At 40.3% G+C, this 14,057-nt stretch overlaps 1 protein-coding gene across 1 annotated transcript; it reads right to left on the bottom strand.

Moving 5' to 3' along the window:
* Positions 1 to 7,326: 7,326 nt before the first annotated feature.
* Positions 7,327 to 11,159, bottom strand: LOC111968927 (platelet-activating factor receptor). The gene is made up of 2 exons (XM_023994903.2): positions 10,907 to 11,159; positions 7,327 to 8,901 (listed from the first exon to the last, which is right to left on the bottom strand). The coding sequence occupies exon 2, from the start codon at positions 8,899 to 8,901 to the stop codon at positions 7,735 to 7,737; it is 1,167 nt and encodes a 388-aa protein (XP_023850671.1). The 5' UTR covers positions 10,907 to 11,159; the 3' UTR covers positions 7,327 to 7,734.
* Positions 11,160 to 14,057: the final 2,898 nt, after the last annotated feature.

The following is a 14,057-nucleotide window of genomic DNA, read 5'->3' as shown; positions in this document are numbered from 1 at the left end:
GTTACAATACACATGAGCCGGTTAATTATGAAACATACATCCTCTCTCTCTCTTTTCTCTTTTCTTCAGAGAATGTCGTTCCTGTTGGCGGCAGTTTTGTTTTTGCACTGACAATCCTGTTGCTGACACTCCACAAGCTGATCCCCAGCTATAGCCCATCCCGTTGAAACTGAGTACTTTCCAATCGCTGGCTATTTTCTCGTTGATATATTGCAACTCTTGCCCCAATTTGGCGAGTCGTGTTAACCTCTAGTGGTGAGCGGTCGCTATTTCACTTTGGGGAAGTATTAGATATCTGGGCCCAAATGGAAACGCCTTACTCTATTCTATATCATTACCAATATGCATATTATTATTACTATGGATAGAAAACACTCCTCAAGTTTCTAAAACTGTTTGAATTATATCTTTTGAGTAATAACAGAACCTCCATTTGGCAGGCAAACTTTCCCGACAGAAGTGAAAAATCTAGAAATCGGAGCTCATTTCAGGCCTGCCCATTCAACTGGCTGTATTCTATCTTATGGAGTATATCATGCACTTCATACGACTTCCACTAGATGTCAACAGGAGTGGGAGGTGAAAGGGGGTCTAGCTGTTCTGAGGTCGAACAAGAGCTTTTGGAGGACAGCGTCTGGAATGTTCATTGTCTTCGATGCGCGAAAAGAACCCAGATTGCTTCTGAAAAAAACGTTCGTATTACACGTCAAATCTCCGGCTCTTGATATATTATACATTGATAAATCATCGTAAAGTATGGTTTTTCAAGCCGAGTTTTATCATGATTATTCAACTTATCAGGGACTTTGAGTTTTTCGTTGTTGTGCGTCGAGAGAAGATGGACATGTTCGCGCCAGCTTGGCTAGCTAAGGTTGCTCTAATTCGACAGGAGAAAAGACATTCTCAAAACAAACAACGATTATTCTAGACTCAAGGACTTGCCTGTACAAGATTCGATGGACTCAACAAAAGTAAGAACCAATTTATGATGTTATTTCGGTTATTTTTGGTAAATGTTGAGTCCTATTCTCCGCCCTATTTAGCGGCGCTGTCTCGCAATAACGCAAGCTGTTATTCCCTACTAATTATTTTAAAAATCTAACACACGTTGCATTAAGAACCAGTCGTATCTTTCATTTGACCATAAACAAGTATTTATGTTAAAGTTATATGAGTTTTTGGTCAGATTAGTGCAGTGTCAGAAATATATCCGGACATTCTGCGAATAGATTGCTACATTTCACAATGTTATACCACGGTTTCAGCTTTAAATATGCACCATTTTCGAACCAAAACATAAATGTTTTGTTAACATGATGTTATAAGACGGTCATCCTGCATTTAAGTGTTCCAAATGGATGAGTGATGATTTTATATTTATGCTGTTTCTAAAGCTTATCTTTGCGGTGAATTAAATGCGGTTGTGTTTTCATTTTGGTAAGCTTAAATAATTTCTATATTGTGTTTCGCCGTGTAAAACACTTAAAAAAATTGGAAATTATATGGCTGATTCACAAGATGTTCTACCTCTTCATGATGTTACACCATGTATTTTTCTAATGTTTTATGAGTAGTATTTTGTATTTCACGTTCTCTCTTAATTATGTCTGCTGTGTCGTGCTATTTTGATGTAGCGCATTGTTAAAACATATATTTATACCTCAAAATTCACATTTTCGAACAAAAAACATAAATTATGTTGTAACATTTATAAGACTGTCATCTGGATGAGTTGTTCTTTGGTTAGTGACTTAATGTATTACTATATCTTGTCGTTTTTTAAAAGCTACCTATCGGTGATATAATAGCTTGTTTTTGCTATGTGGTGAGCTAACATAAATATATATTGAGTTTTCGCGAACATTTAAAAAATCGGACATGTTGCTGGATTCACAAGATGTTTATCTTCATTGCTGTATGGATTGTTTAATGTGTGGAGTTAAATTATTTCTAAAAATATTTTTAATTTCGCGCTCGCAGGCAGCGGAATATTGGGGTGTTCCGCTAGCGGAACCCCGGGTGGAAAAAAGCTGTCCTTGAAACAGTCTTGATATGTTCGTCAAAAGAGAGATCAGGGTCCAGAGTAACGCCGAGGTCCTTCACCGTTTTATTTGAGATGACTGTACAGCCATCAAGATTAATTGTCAGATTCAACAGAAGAACTCTTTGTTTCTTGGGACCTAGAACAAGCATCTCTGTTTTGTCCGAGTTTAAAAGTAGAAAGTTTGCAGCCATCCACTTTCTTATGTCTGAAACACAGGCTTCTAGCGAGGTCAATTTTGGTGCTTCACCATTTTTCATTGAAATGTACAGCTGTGTGTTATCCGCATAGAAGTGAAAGTTAACATTATGTTTTCGAATGACATCCCCTAGAGGTAAAATATATAGTGAAAACAATAGTGGTCCTAAAACGGAACCTTGAGGAACACCGAAATGTATTGATTTGTCAGAGGACAAACCATTCACAGACAAACTGATATCTTTCCGACAGATAAGATCTAAACCAGGCCAGAACTTGTCCGTGTAGACCAATTTGGGTTTCCAATCTCTCCAAAAGAATGTGGTGATCGATGGTATCAAAAGCAGCACTAAGGTCTAGGAGCACGAGGACAGATGCAGAGCCTCGGTCTGACGCCATTAAAAGGTAATTTGCCACCTTCACAAGTGCAGTCTCAGTGCTATGATGGGGTCTAAAACCAGACTGAAGCATTTCGTATACATTGTTTGTCTTTAGGAAGGCAGTGAGTTGCTGCGCAACAGCTTTTTCTAAAATATTTGAGAGGAATGGAAGATTCGATATAGGCCTATAGGCCGATAGGCCGATAGCCTCAAGAGAGGCTTTATTACTGCCACTTTTAGTGAGTTTGGTACACATCCGGTGGAAAGAGAGCCGTCTATAATTTTCAACATAGGAGGGCCAAGCACAGGAAGCAGCTCTTTCAGTAGTTTAGTTGGAATAGGGTCCAGTATGCAGTTTGAAGGTTTAGAAGCCATGATTATTTTCATCATTGTGTCAAGAGATATAGTACGAAAACACTTGAGTGTCTCTCTTGATCCTAGGTCCTGGCAGAGTTGTGCAGACTCAGGACAACTGAGCTTTGGAGGAATAAGCAGATTTAAAGAGGAGTCCGTAATTTGCTTTCTAATGATCATGATCTTTTCCTCAAAGAAGTTCATGAATTTATTACTGCTGAAGTGAAAGCCATCCTCTCTTGGGGAATGCAGCTTTTTAGTTCTTTGCGACAGTATCAAAAATACATTTCGGATTGTTTCTTATTTTCCTCAATTAAGTTGGAAAAATAGGATGATCGACAGCAGTGAGGTCTCTTCGATACTGCACGGTACTGTCTTTCCAAGCTAGTCGGAAGACTTCCAGTTTGGTGTGGCGCCATTTCTGTTCCAATTTTCTGGAAGCTTGCTTCAGAGCTCGGGTATTTCTGTATACCAGGGAGCTAGTTTCTTATGACAAATGTTTTTAGTTTTTAGGGGTGCAACTGCATCTAGGGTATGCGCAAGGTTAAATTGAGTTCCTCAGTTAGTGGTTAACGGATTTTTGTGCTCTGACGTCCTTGGGTAGGCAGAGGGAGTCTGGAAGGCATCAAGGAATCTTTGGTTGTCTGAGATTATAGCACGACTTTTTGATGCTCTTGGTTGGGGTCTGAGCAGATTATTTGTTGTGATTGGCAAATTAATAAATGGTGGTCCGATAGTCCAGGATTATGAGGAAAAACATTAAGATCCACAACATTTATTCCATGGGACAAAACTAGGTCCAGAGTATGACTGTGACAGTGAGTATGTCCAGAGACATGTTGGACAAAACCCACTGAGTCGATGATGGCTCCGAAAGCCTTTTGGAGTGGGTCTGTGGACTTTTCCATGTGAATATTAAAGTCACCAAAAAATTTTAATATATCTGTCTATGAATACAAGGTCCGATAGGAATTCAGGGAACTCAGTGAGGAACGCTGTATATGGCCCAGGGAGGCCTGTAAACAGTAGCTATAAAAAGTGATTGAGTAGGCTGCATAGATTTCAAGACTAGAAGCTCAAAAGATGAAAACGTCTTTTTTTTTTTGTAAATTGAAATTTGCCTATCGTAAATGTTAGCAACACCTTCCAACACCTCCGCCTCTTATTATGTCATTATTCTGTTTTTATAACTTTGGATTGCATTTATCAATAGTTGTATGTTGTCAAACACTGCTGTTCAATGTATGTATCAATATTTGATGCACAGTAGTACTTTATAGCATAGGTTTGTAAAGTTTAACATTTTAGTGTAAGCCTGTGGCACATCAATGTCAATACAGTTCAATTGACTGTTCCTCCTCTCCCCTTAGGCAGTGTGTATGCAGGAGTGGCAGGGTTGGTGCTGTTTTCTCCTTGCCGGGGTCTTACTGCCCTTRTTGCTGCTGTGGCTCTGGAGGCAGCAGGCCAAAGAGAGGGCCGGTCAAGAGACCTTGGCCACCACGAGTGCACCGGCCAAAGGTGAGTGACACTGTCAAGTGTACTCCACTGTATCAACAGTTCTGCCAAGTGTTCGGCTATACTGCAGAGTTATAATTATAACATGTAGGCTACTGTAGTTACAGGAAGTAATGTGTTGTTATTTGGCCAACCCAAATAGAGGCACCTATGTTTCAATCTATGATTCAGTTTGTAAATGATCAAAATATAGGACTGTAGTAGGTTTCTGAAAAGCCTACAATGTTCATTCAGACATTGTGAGTGTTGGTTTGATTTACTGWGATGTATTTTCCATGCACTTCCAGGATTTACTGGACCTGCAAAAGCACCAAAGTAAGAGCATGATGAACAAATCATATTTGTGTGTTTTACATTTGTCTTCCTGTGTATGCGATTATAATTAGCTGCTCACTATGTTGATCACTATGTTGATCACTATGTTGATCACGTGTCTGCTGTCACCACTAGGGGGAGGAGTCAGGCCCAGGCTGGGGATGAGGGAGAAGTCTATTTGAACTGCTGTGAAACCAACCAAGCCTACAGCGACCTGTGCCCCGCCTACATGACATGAGATGATATCTACAGCACCTTGGGATGATTCCTACACCACCTTGGGATGATTCCTACGCCACCTTGGGATGATTCCTACACCACCTTGGGATGATTCCTACACCACCTTGGGATGATTCCTATATTTTGTCATGAGAGAGGGTGATGGGATTTAACCAAGGACAGGAACAACATATGCTTATGTGACATGAATGTACCACTAAAATAACCTGCTTGATAAATCACATACTGTAGATAACAGAAGAGTTAAATCATCCTTTGCTCATTCTAAAACACTGTGGGGCAGTTTCCCAGACACAGATTAAACATAGTCCTGGACTTAAAAACTCTATCAAGAGGTACTCTATTGACCGTGCTTTTTCATCCAGGACTATGTTTAATCTGTGTCAGAGAAACTGTCCTTAAGAGGAGTTAGAGTTTGTTAAATATTTAAGAGAAGCTAGACTTGATCTCTAAAAAGTTAGAGGTTTGAAAAGTCTTCTTTTTCTTGTTTGTCTACATTTTATCCAGGCTGTAACACATCCGCCGTGATTGGGAGTCCAATAGGGCAGCGCACAATTGGCCCAGCGTCGTCCGGGTTTGGCCGAGAGTAGGCCGTCATTGTAAATAAGAATTTGTTCTTACTGACTTGCCCAGTTAAATAAAGGTTCAATTTAAAAACACATACAAAACAATGATGTGATATAAAACTGATGTGTATATTCTCGGAATCTTTTAATTGAAGCTTTGAATTCAAAAACTATTGTGAAACAAAAAACAGGCATTTCAATAACAATATACACTACAGTTCAAAAGTTTGGGGTCACTTAGAAATGTCCTTGTTTTTGAAAGAAAATACAATTTTATGTCCATTAAAATGACATCAAATTGATCAGAAACCCAGTGTAGACATTAATGTTGTTAGGCCAGTTGTTATTGCTTCCTTAATCAGAACAACTGTTTTCAGCTGTGCTAAGATAATTGCATAAGGGTTTTCTAATGATCAATTAGCCTTTTAAAATGATACACTTGGATTAGCTGACACAACATGCCATTTGAACACAGGAGTGAGGGTTGCTGCTAATGGGCCTCTGTACGCCTATGTAGATATTCATTTTTTTTTTTAAATCAGCCGTTTCCAGCTATAATAGTCATTTACAACATTAACAATGTCTAAACTGCATTTCTAATCAACTTTGATGTCATTTTAATGATTAAAAATGAGCTTTTCTTTCAAAACAAGGACATTTCTAAGTGACCCGAAACTCCGATTTGAACCGGTAGTATATTTCTGTTAGTTCATATTTTACATTGATAGAAGGCACGTACAGCGTATTACACAATATGTTTTAAATGCATCACATACACAGAGTTACAGTTACTGCAACATTTATAACAGAGGTCTATTAACTTCATAACCCACACGTCTCTGTTAATACTTCAGTAGCTGGCAGTTGAGAAGTCATCAAGTTCAYCACATGGTTACCAGCCTCTTAAAAAGGGCAGTGAAGCTTATTATTCCCTCATTCTGTGCAATAAGTAGCTGTAACAATAATATCACTAACATTTCAACTATCCACTAGCACTTAACCCTAATCTTAAACATAACCCTTATCCTAACCTTAACCCTTAAGCTAACACTTATTCTAACCATAAGCGTAACCTTAGCAAGCAATTTCTTATCAACAGATAACTTATTCATAGTATGTACAGAATCTCTAGATGGGTTATCCAGACTGTCCAAAGAAAGTGTGACCGAAAGTACTTCTTGCCTCACAGTATTTCTTTTGCAATCTTACAAAAATTGCAAAAGGTACACAATTCCACATCGTACCACGTGAGAGTAGGCTAAAATAATCTGTAGGCTAAAATCAACACATCCTGCATAGCTCGTTTGGCAATTACAGTTTCACTTCATTTCAAAGGTTAGCTTATCACAAAATGCTTTAACTTTACGGACAGCCAGCATCCTGAAAACCTTATTTTTACGTGTGAATATATGTCCATATTAGTTGCTCAAGACCAAGGATTTTTTTATTCCTAGCTCACGACCAGCTATTGTTCAGCACCCAATTTAGAAGGCTCCAACAGTGATAGGAATATTGTTGGTTAAGGGCTTGTAAGTAAGCAATTCACTGTTGTATTTGGCGCATGTGATATTTAAAATGTAATTTGATATCCATTTTATCTAAGCATCTAGTCTAGTGGCTTGGGACTGAGTTTGTAGAGCTATTTTGCAATCCTTTATAGAAGCTCCTGTTCCCTATAAAACGTCTGCTTTTCTTCTCTGATTACACTCCTCTGATTACACTAGAAGAACAGGAAGAAACAGATGTGATGAAATTGAAGTCACTATAAAGTGTAAGATACATTGTGAGATAAAATGTACAGTACAACTGAAATGTGAAACCAAAGAATCAATGGTCCAAAGATTTTAAAGCACTGATTATAGCTGGCACAGTGGCCAAGACAAATCCCTACAGGGAAGACATCTAGAGGGGAACCATACTCTGGGTGGGGCTGTGTGGTGGTGCATCTGTTCATGTGAATGTGTCTGAATGAACATGAGGCTACATAGCAGAGTGCATGTTCTGCACTGTGTGTGCCTTGTTAGGTGTGGGTGTGATGGAATGAAGCATCCTGAGGATGTGGTCACTAACAACAGTCAGCATTAGCATTAGACACAATATCTACAATACAATGTCATCTAGAGATTTAAACCTTGAGCTGCTTCTGTTCGCTATGGAGCCGCTGGCTCACATTCTTGCACTCCACCATAGAAATGTGTGTGATGGCTGTTTCCGAGCATCCTTTCCCCCTCCCCACCTTTTTCAGATGGTCCTTGATGTAGAGGCGGAACTTCCTGGTGGCGAAGCAGTACACTACAGGGTCCAGGAGGCAGTTGAGCCCCATCAGCATCAAGGTGACCTGGTGGGCATCGTTAAGCCACTGCCTGGTCCGCTGGCCCCAGTCCATTCTGCCCCAGCCCTCCTTGATCTCCAGTACAGCCAGAGTCCAGGGGCCCTGGACCACGTGGTGGGGGAGGAAGCACACCACGAACACCCCCACCACGGCACACAGCATATGCAGGGCCTGGCCCTTAACCCCCCGGAGCTGRGATGAACTGGAGCCCCGAGTCTGGGTAGGGGACTGTGTGAGCAGGGCACGGGCGATGAGCAGGTTACAGACTACTACGAGGAAGAAGACCAAGACGAAGCACCCCACGATGATGAGGTGGGTGGTGGCCACAGTCCGCTTCTCGTCGTCAGTCTTGTTGTGGTAGCCCTCAAAGCAGCGCGACACGTTTCCGTCGTCCACCTGGATGCCCGTCTCCAAGAGGTACGGCACGGACATGGACAGAGTGAGCGCCCAGATTACCATGGTGACAGCCACTCCGCGGCGCCAATGGTCAGACGAGGCGGCATCAAGCGGGCGCGTGATGGCCCAGTAACGGTTGACGCTGATGGCGGCGAGGAAGAGGATGGAGCAGTAGGTGTTGATGAAGAAGAACGCGCCGGTGACGCGGCACAGGAAGTCGCCGTAGCGCCAGTCACCGCGGTGGTGGTAGTAGCCAATCCAGAAGGGGAGGGCGCACACGAAGAGGAGGTCGGCAACAGTCAGGTTGGCCATGTAGATGCGGATCTCGCTCATGGCCTTGGCGTGGCGCAGGCGCTGCAGCACGAACAGCACGTAACTGTTGGCTATCAGACCAAGGGCGAACACAACACCGTAAAACACTGGGAAGAGGGTGTAACGGAACTCAGAGTCCAGAAAGGTTATTTTATCGACTGTCGATTGTTTCACTGTCGTGTTCACTGTCATGTCCTCTTCCATCTCCATGGTCGACTCCACTGTTGGTTCTGCTAAAGCAAGCAACTCCATCTGTGAGAAAAATACTTCATATTAGACTCATATTTCAAGAATCACTCTGTCATGTTCACTTTGGTACAACTCTTACTGTAGTCAGTAGGAGGACTCTGGACATGTCTATTGTCACTCTCAGGTGAAATGAATAGCTATAGGCCTATCCAGTCTGTGCAGTTGTTGATTCACTGAATCCACTCCTGATAAACACACAAAGTGTATCATACCAACATATTTGAGAGTTTCACAACTTACTGTAAATGTAAATCAAATACAGTTGTATCTATAGAAACCATAAAACACACCTATGGTAACAGTCAGCTATGACACATACAGGAAGTGTCTTACAACACTTGTGTTACCAGCCTTTTCTGGTCTGCTATTAAGCAACAACACGTGCCGCATACACATGCTAGTCAGAACTCTGACATTTCCGACTTGCTGATTCGTTGAACGCGACTAGCATGTGACCATGGCAACTGCGCTTTGTTTATGATGATTGCTGGTGATGACCATATTTCCAGTCACATCTAGACAAATGTCATTAGTATAGCAGACAATAACAAAAGGAGTGCCACTTTATATTAAAAACAAATTAGACTATACATCTTTATGGAGATTTCATGAAGTCTTCATAAACCCTACTTAGTGSCTTTACATTGCATTTATTAGCAAAGTCATATAAATGGTGCTGCATAAAAGATGCTATGATACAACATTCCCGGGGCCACCAATACATCAAATGTATGACTGTAAAACACACATGACTGTAAGTCACTTTGGATAAAAACGTCTGCTTAATGGCATATATTATATTATCTTACATATATATATTTCTATATTATTATATGACATGACATGATATCTTGACTGGTGCTTTGCCAAATATTATATAACTATTTTGTCACCCTAGTGACATTCACTTAGGAATGGGAAGCCACTGAGACCAAGCGGAAAGGGAGATTGAACTGAATTTACCCTGGCCAGTTCCATAGTATGGGATTCCCACATTCTGGATGAACTACATCACTAAAAATGGTCCTGGTTACAGTAAATCCCACACTATTTTCAAGAAAAAGGACAATAAAGACTTAATATGTGAAATATTCACACTCATTCATACTTGAAACGAAAAAGGAACCTGTTACAGCCCGAGATTAGAATAGGTTAGAATATAATTTTTCCAGAGGGAACTTCCATTGTGTCATGTCTGATAAGATAAATAAAAAGAATACAGTAAAGTAAACTTACAACAGCAACATTAACACATGACCAGTGGTGTAAAATAACTAAGTAAAAATACTTTGAAGTACTACTTAAGTCATTTTTGGGGGGTATCTGTACTTTAATTTACTATTTATAGTTTTTACAAATTTTTATCCACTACATTCCTAAAGAAAATATGTACTTTTTACTCACATACATTTTTTTTCCTGACACCCAAAGGTACTTGTTCCCTTTCGAATGCTCACGCAGGACAGCATGATGGAAAATGCACGCACATATCAATAATGCATTTTCATCCCTACTGCCTCTGACCTGAGTGACTGGACGTGCTCCTCTATTCCCCTATTGTTCCCKCATATCGTTTTTCAATAGGAAAAGTAAAAAATGCTTTATAGCGTTTCTCTACAAACAATAGTGGGACCTTATTTTTCATAAAACATATCTACCGCTTCTTAGATGTGCTTTCAATGAGAATGACAGATCTATAACTCTATAACTGTATAATTATACGTGTGTGAATTTGTTTGGGTAGCCCAATAATTTACATATTGCAGCTTTAACTCTGGCTCTAGTAGAGACTCATTACTAATGCAATGAAAGATGTTAGACGTGTACATTTGTTTAAACTTTTAAACAATAAATAATTATAAACATTTTCACAGGTAGGCTAATAAAGAAATGCAAAACATATTTGACATTTCAAGCAAAAAGTTCATGTGGATCCTAGTATTTGGCTACTTTTTCTGTTAAAAAACAGTTATGTTTTCTATGAAATTACTAAGAAATTTGCGCTTACCCGAGCGCGTGGCTCCTTCCTCGTTTCGTTCTGTATTTCTCTCTGTGTGTGTGTTCTAGATAAACGCTATTAGGTTACCTTGAAACCAGCATATGTTAGGCTACATCGTAAACATCTCTATAGCCTAATACATGTGCGCGAATATACATACTAAAATAACGTTTCTAGAAACAAGAGAAATTCCTGAAATTAATCGACCATGAAGATCTGAGGCGGGCGTCTGACAACTCCGGCTAGGTGTACTTAACAGACTGGTTGCGCTACCTGCTATAAGGGGTGATAAGAGACATATATAAGCCTAGGCAACTGTACCACAATGTGGCTGTTGCCTAGCATTGAACGTCTGACTGACATGACATGTTACCAACGCCTTACTAACATCTGAGTGACGCCTGTGTTGCGTGTTAATGAATGCCATAATGTCCCTAGTTTATATATATATATATATATATATATATATATATATATATATTAATTAAATCTCAAACATAAATGTTAGAAACTTAAAAATGTTCCCATGCAAGCACACATTCCCAAAGTAGCCACCTTGATCTATGGTGTAGCCTACGTCGTGTGTATTTCCTGTTATCGCTAATGGCCTGGAAAAGATTATGTCCAATCTATAGGTAATTTGTCTTTCTTTCAACACCTCATGGTATGGTATGTTATCTTATCTCGCTGTATACAGATCTAAATGTTGTTAGCCAATCACAGACTATGTTGTTAACAGTTCCCAGTAGCCTACATCAGACAACCAATAAGAGTTGTGTYCATGGCTTTCAGTCGAATAGAGGAGTTCATAGGCGCTATTCGGAATCCTTGGGATGTCCATTCAGTCGAACAGAGGAGTTCATAGATTTTCCCAAAGGATCTGTGCTCTTCGGGATCCTTGGGATGTCCCTACCTCTATCAAGTATAAATGTGAAATGGTTAACTTTCGTGTTAGTTTAACTTCTCTAGGGTAGGGGGCAGCATTCGGAATTTTGGATGAAATGCATGCCCAAATTAACTTCTTGACGCACGGATCCCTTTAGTGGGATCATTGTTGTAAACAACCGCTGAATTGCAGAGCGCCAAATTCAAAAAAAATACTAAAAATATTTATAATCATGAAATCACAAGTGAAATATACCAAAACACAGCTTAGCTTGTTGTTAATCCAGCTATCGTGTCAGATTTTGAAAATATGCTTTACAGCGAAAGCAATCCAAGSGTTTGTGAGTTTATCAATCACTAGACAAAACAGTAAGAACAGCTAGCCGAAAATTAGCTTGGTCACGAAAGTCAGAAAAGCAATAAAATGTGGTTGATAACCCTTTAAATGGAGGAGGGGCAGGCAATGGAACAGGGATTATTCCAAATAAAAGGCACTTCCGGGTTGGATTTCCTCAGGTTTCCACCTGCAAAATCAGTTCTGTTATACTCACAGACAATATTTTGACAGTTTTGGAAACTGTAGAGTGTTTTCTATCATACTCTGTCAATTATATGCATATTCTAGCATCTGGGCCTGAGAAATAGTCCGTTTACCTTGGGAACGTTATTTTTCCAAACATAAAAATAGTGCCCCTAGCTGAAAGAGGTTAAACTGCCTGCATCTCGGGCCCAGAATATATGATATGCATATAACTGGTAGATTTGGAAAAGGAAGGTGAGACCTGGGAAAGCTTGGTGCTCCTAGCTGGGGTCACCATCCGTTAAGGTGGTGACCCCAGTACCAACACTGGCCCCGGGATTTCTCCAAATAGTCAATCTCAAGGCTAAACACTGGATCACGTTAAGTAACCGCCACTTCCAGCTGTACAAAAGACTATTGAGAGTAAATATTAGTTCACCATAGGCGAGCTGTAGCTCCGCCCACCGGTGATGTGGAGCAAAGCATGCTGGGCGACACTTAAAGTAGCACGTGACGCGTAACACATTTAGACCTTTTTAAGGCGTTCATGGTAAGATCATTCATAATAAACTTACACACAAACTGACACGTGACGTGTCAGTGACACGTTATGCGACGTGAACACCACGTGAACACTACGTCTACATAACGTGTATGTGTCACTTGACGTGAACGCGTCGGTAGTTTGCCTTAGAAACAAACTTGTCTCCATTGACAGTCCATGTTCATTTATGGCGTTATTTTATGGCGCTAGGAAGGTGACTTGGTGAGAGGTATCAGTAGCTTCACAAGGCTTAATTCTGGCATGAATCACCCCCCATAGCCTGCCCTATATCAAGAGGTTTGAACAAGCATCAACTTCAATGGAAAAACCCAAGTATTGTTCACGTGCAGTAGGTGCACCCCTGGTGGTATTTAGAATTGAACAACTAAGGATCCTAAGTTACGGTGGATAGGGGGTCTTATCTTTAGAAAATAACAGAAAGGCCTGCACAATGTTAGGCTTATACTACTACAGTAATTACCACCTTTTAATCTGGAATCCTTAATTGGTGAAACTGCCACATCCATTTGGGGTATTACAACAACAAATAACTTWGTAAAAATAACAAACACTGTTTTCCCCCTCAGACATCATTGCACGCATGATAGGACAGCTGAATATGCGCAGTATTTTTGTTTTTACCATGTTGCTGAATGCTCTTCTCCTCTGTTTTCATCAACAACACAAAAACAATAATAAAGGCGCTTAGGCCTGGGGGCCCTAATGCCGATTCGATATTTAAAACAGGCTAGATAGTATGGGTATTATACAGTCAGCCACAGTTGCAGTACACAAAAGTGTCTTACCCAGTAGGCTACTTAATTTGAGCCAGATCCTGTTTCGTTCCAGAACCAAGTTGTCCAGATCTGGAACATCTAGCATGAACATTTTTTTTCACTGTTTGCAATCTATAATTTCCAATAAAAGCTATCAGTGTTAATTCGAGTTGCTTCCTCTGTAATTGTCCTGCCCTCTATAAAACGTAATTGTGAAAAAGTGACTGATAGTCTAAGAATGAATTAGTGTTGGGTCAGCCCAGGTTTATGGTTTGCGCAACATTGTAGCCTAGAAATACCACTTCCTGCCCTGCAGGACATGACACATGAATGACAAAAATATAAATCAAGGACATCAACCACCCGAGCCACGGCCTATTCACACAAATACCTTATTTTCATAAGTTTTCAGACCTTTTGCTATGAGACTCGAAT

This window comes from Salvelinus sp. IW2-2015, linkage group LG9 (genome assembly GCF_002910315.2).
Source record: "Salvelinus sp. IW2-2015 linkage group LG9, ASM291031v2, whole genome shotgun sequence".
NCBI classification, from domain to species: Eukaryota; Metazoa; Chordata; class Actinopteri; order Salmoniformes; family Salmonidae; genus Salvelinus; species Salvelinus sp. IW2-2015.
This window is presented reverse-complemented; position numbering and strand designations above follow the sequence as displayed.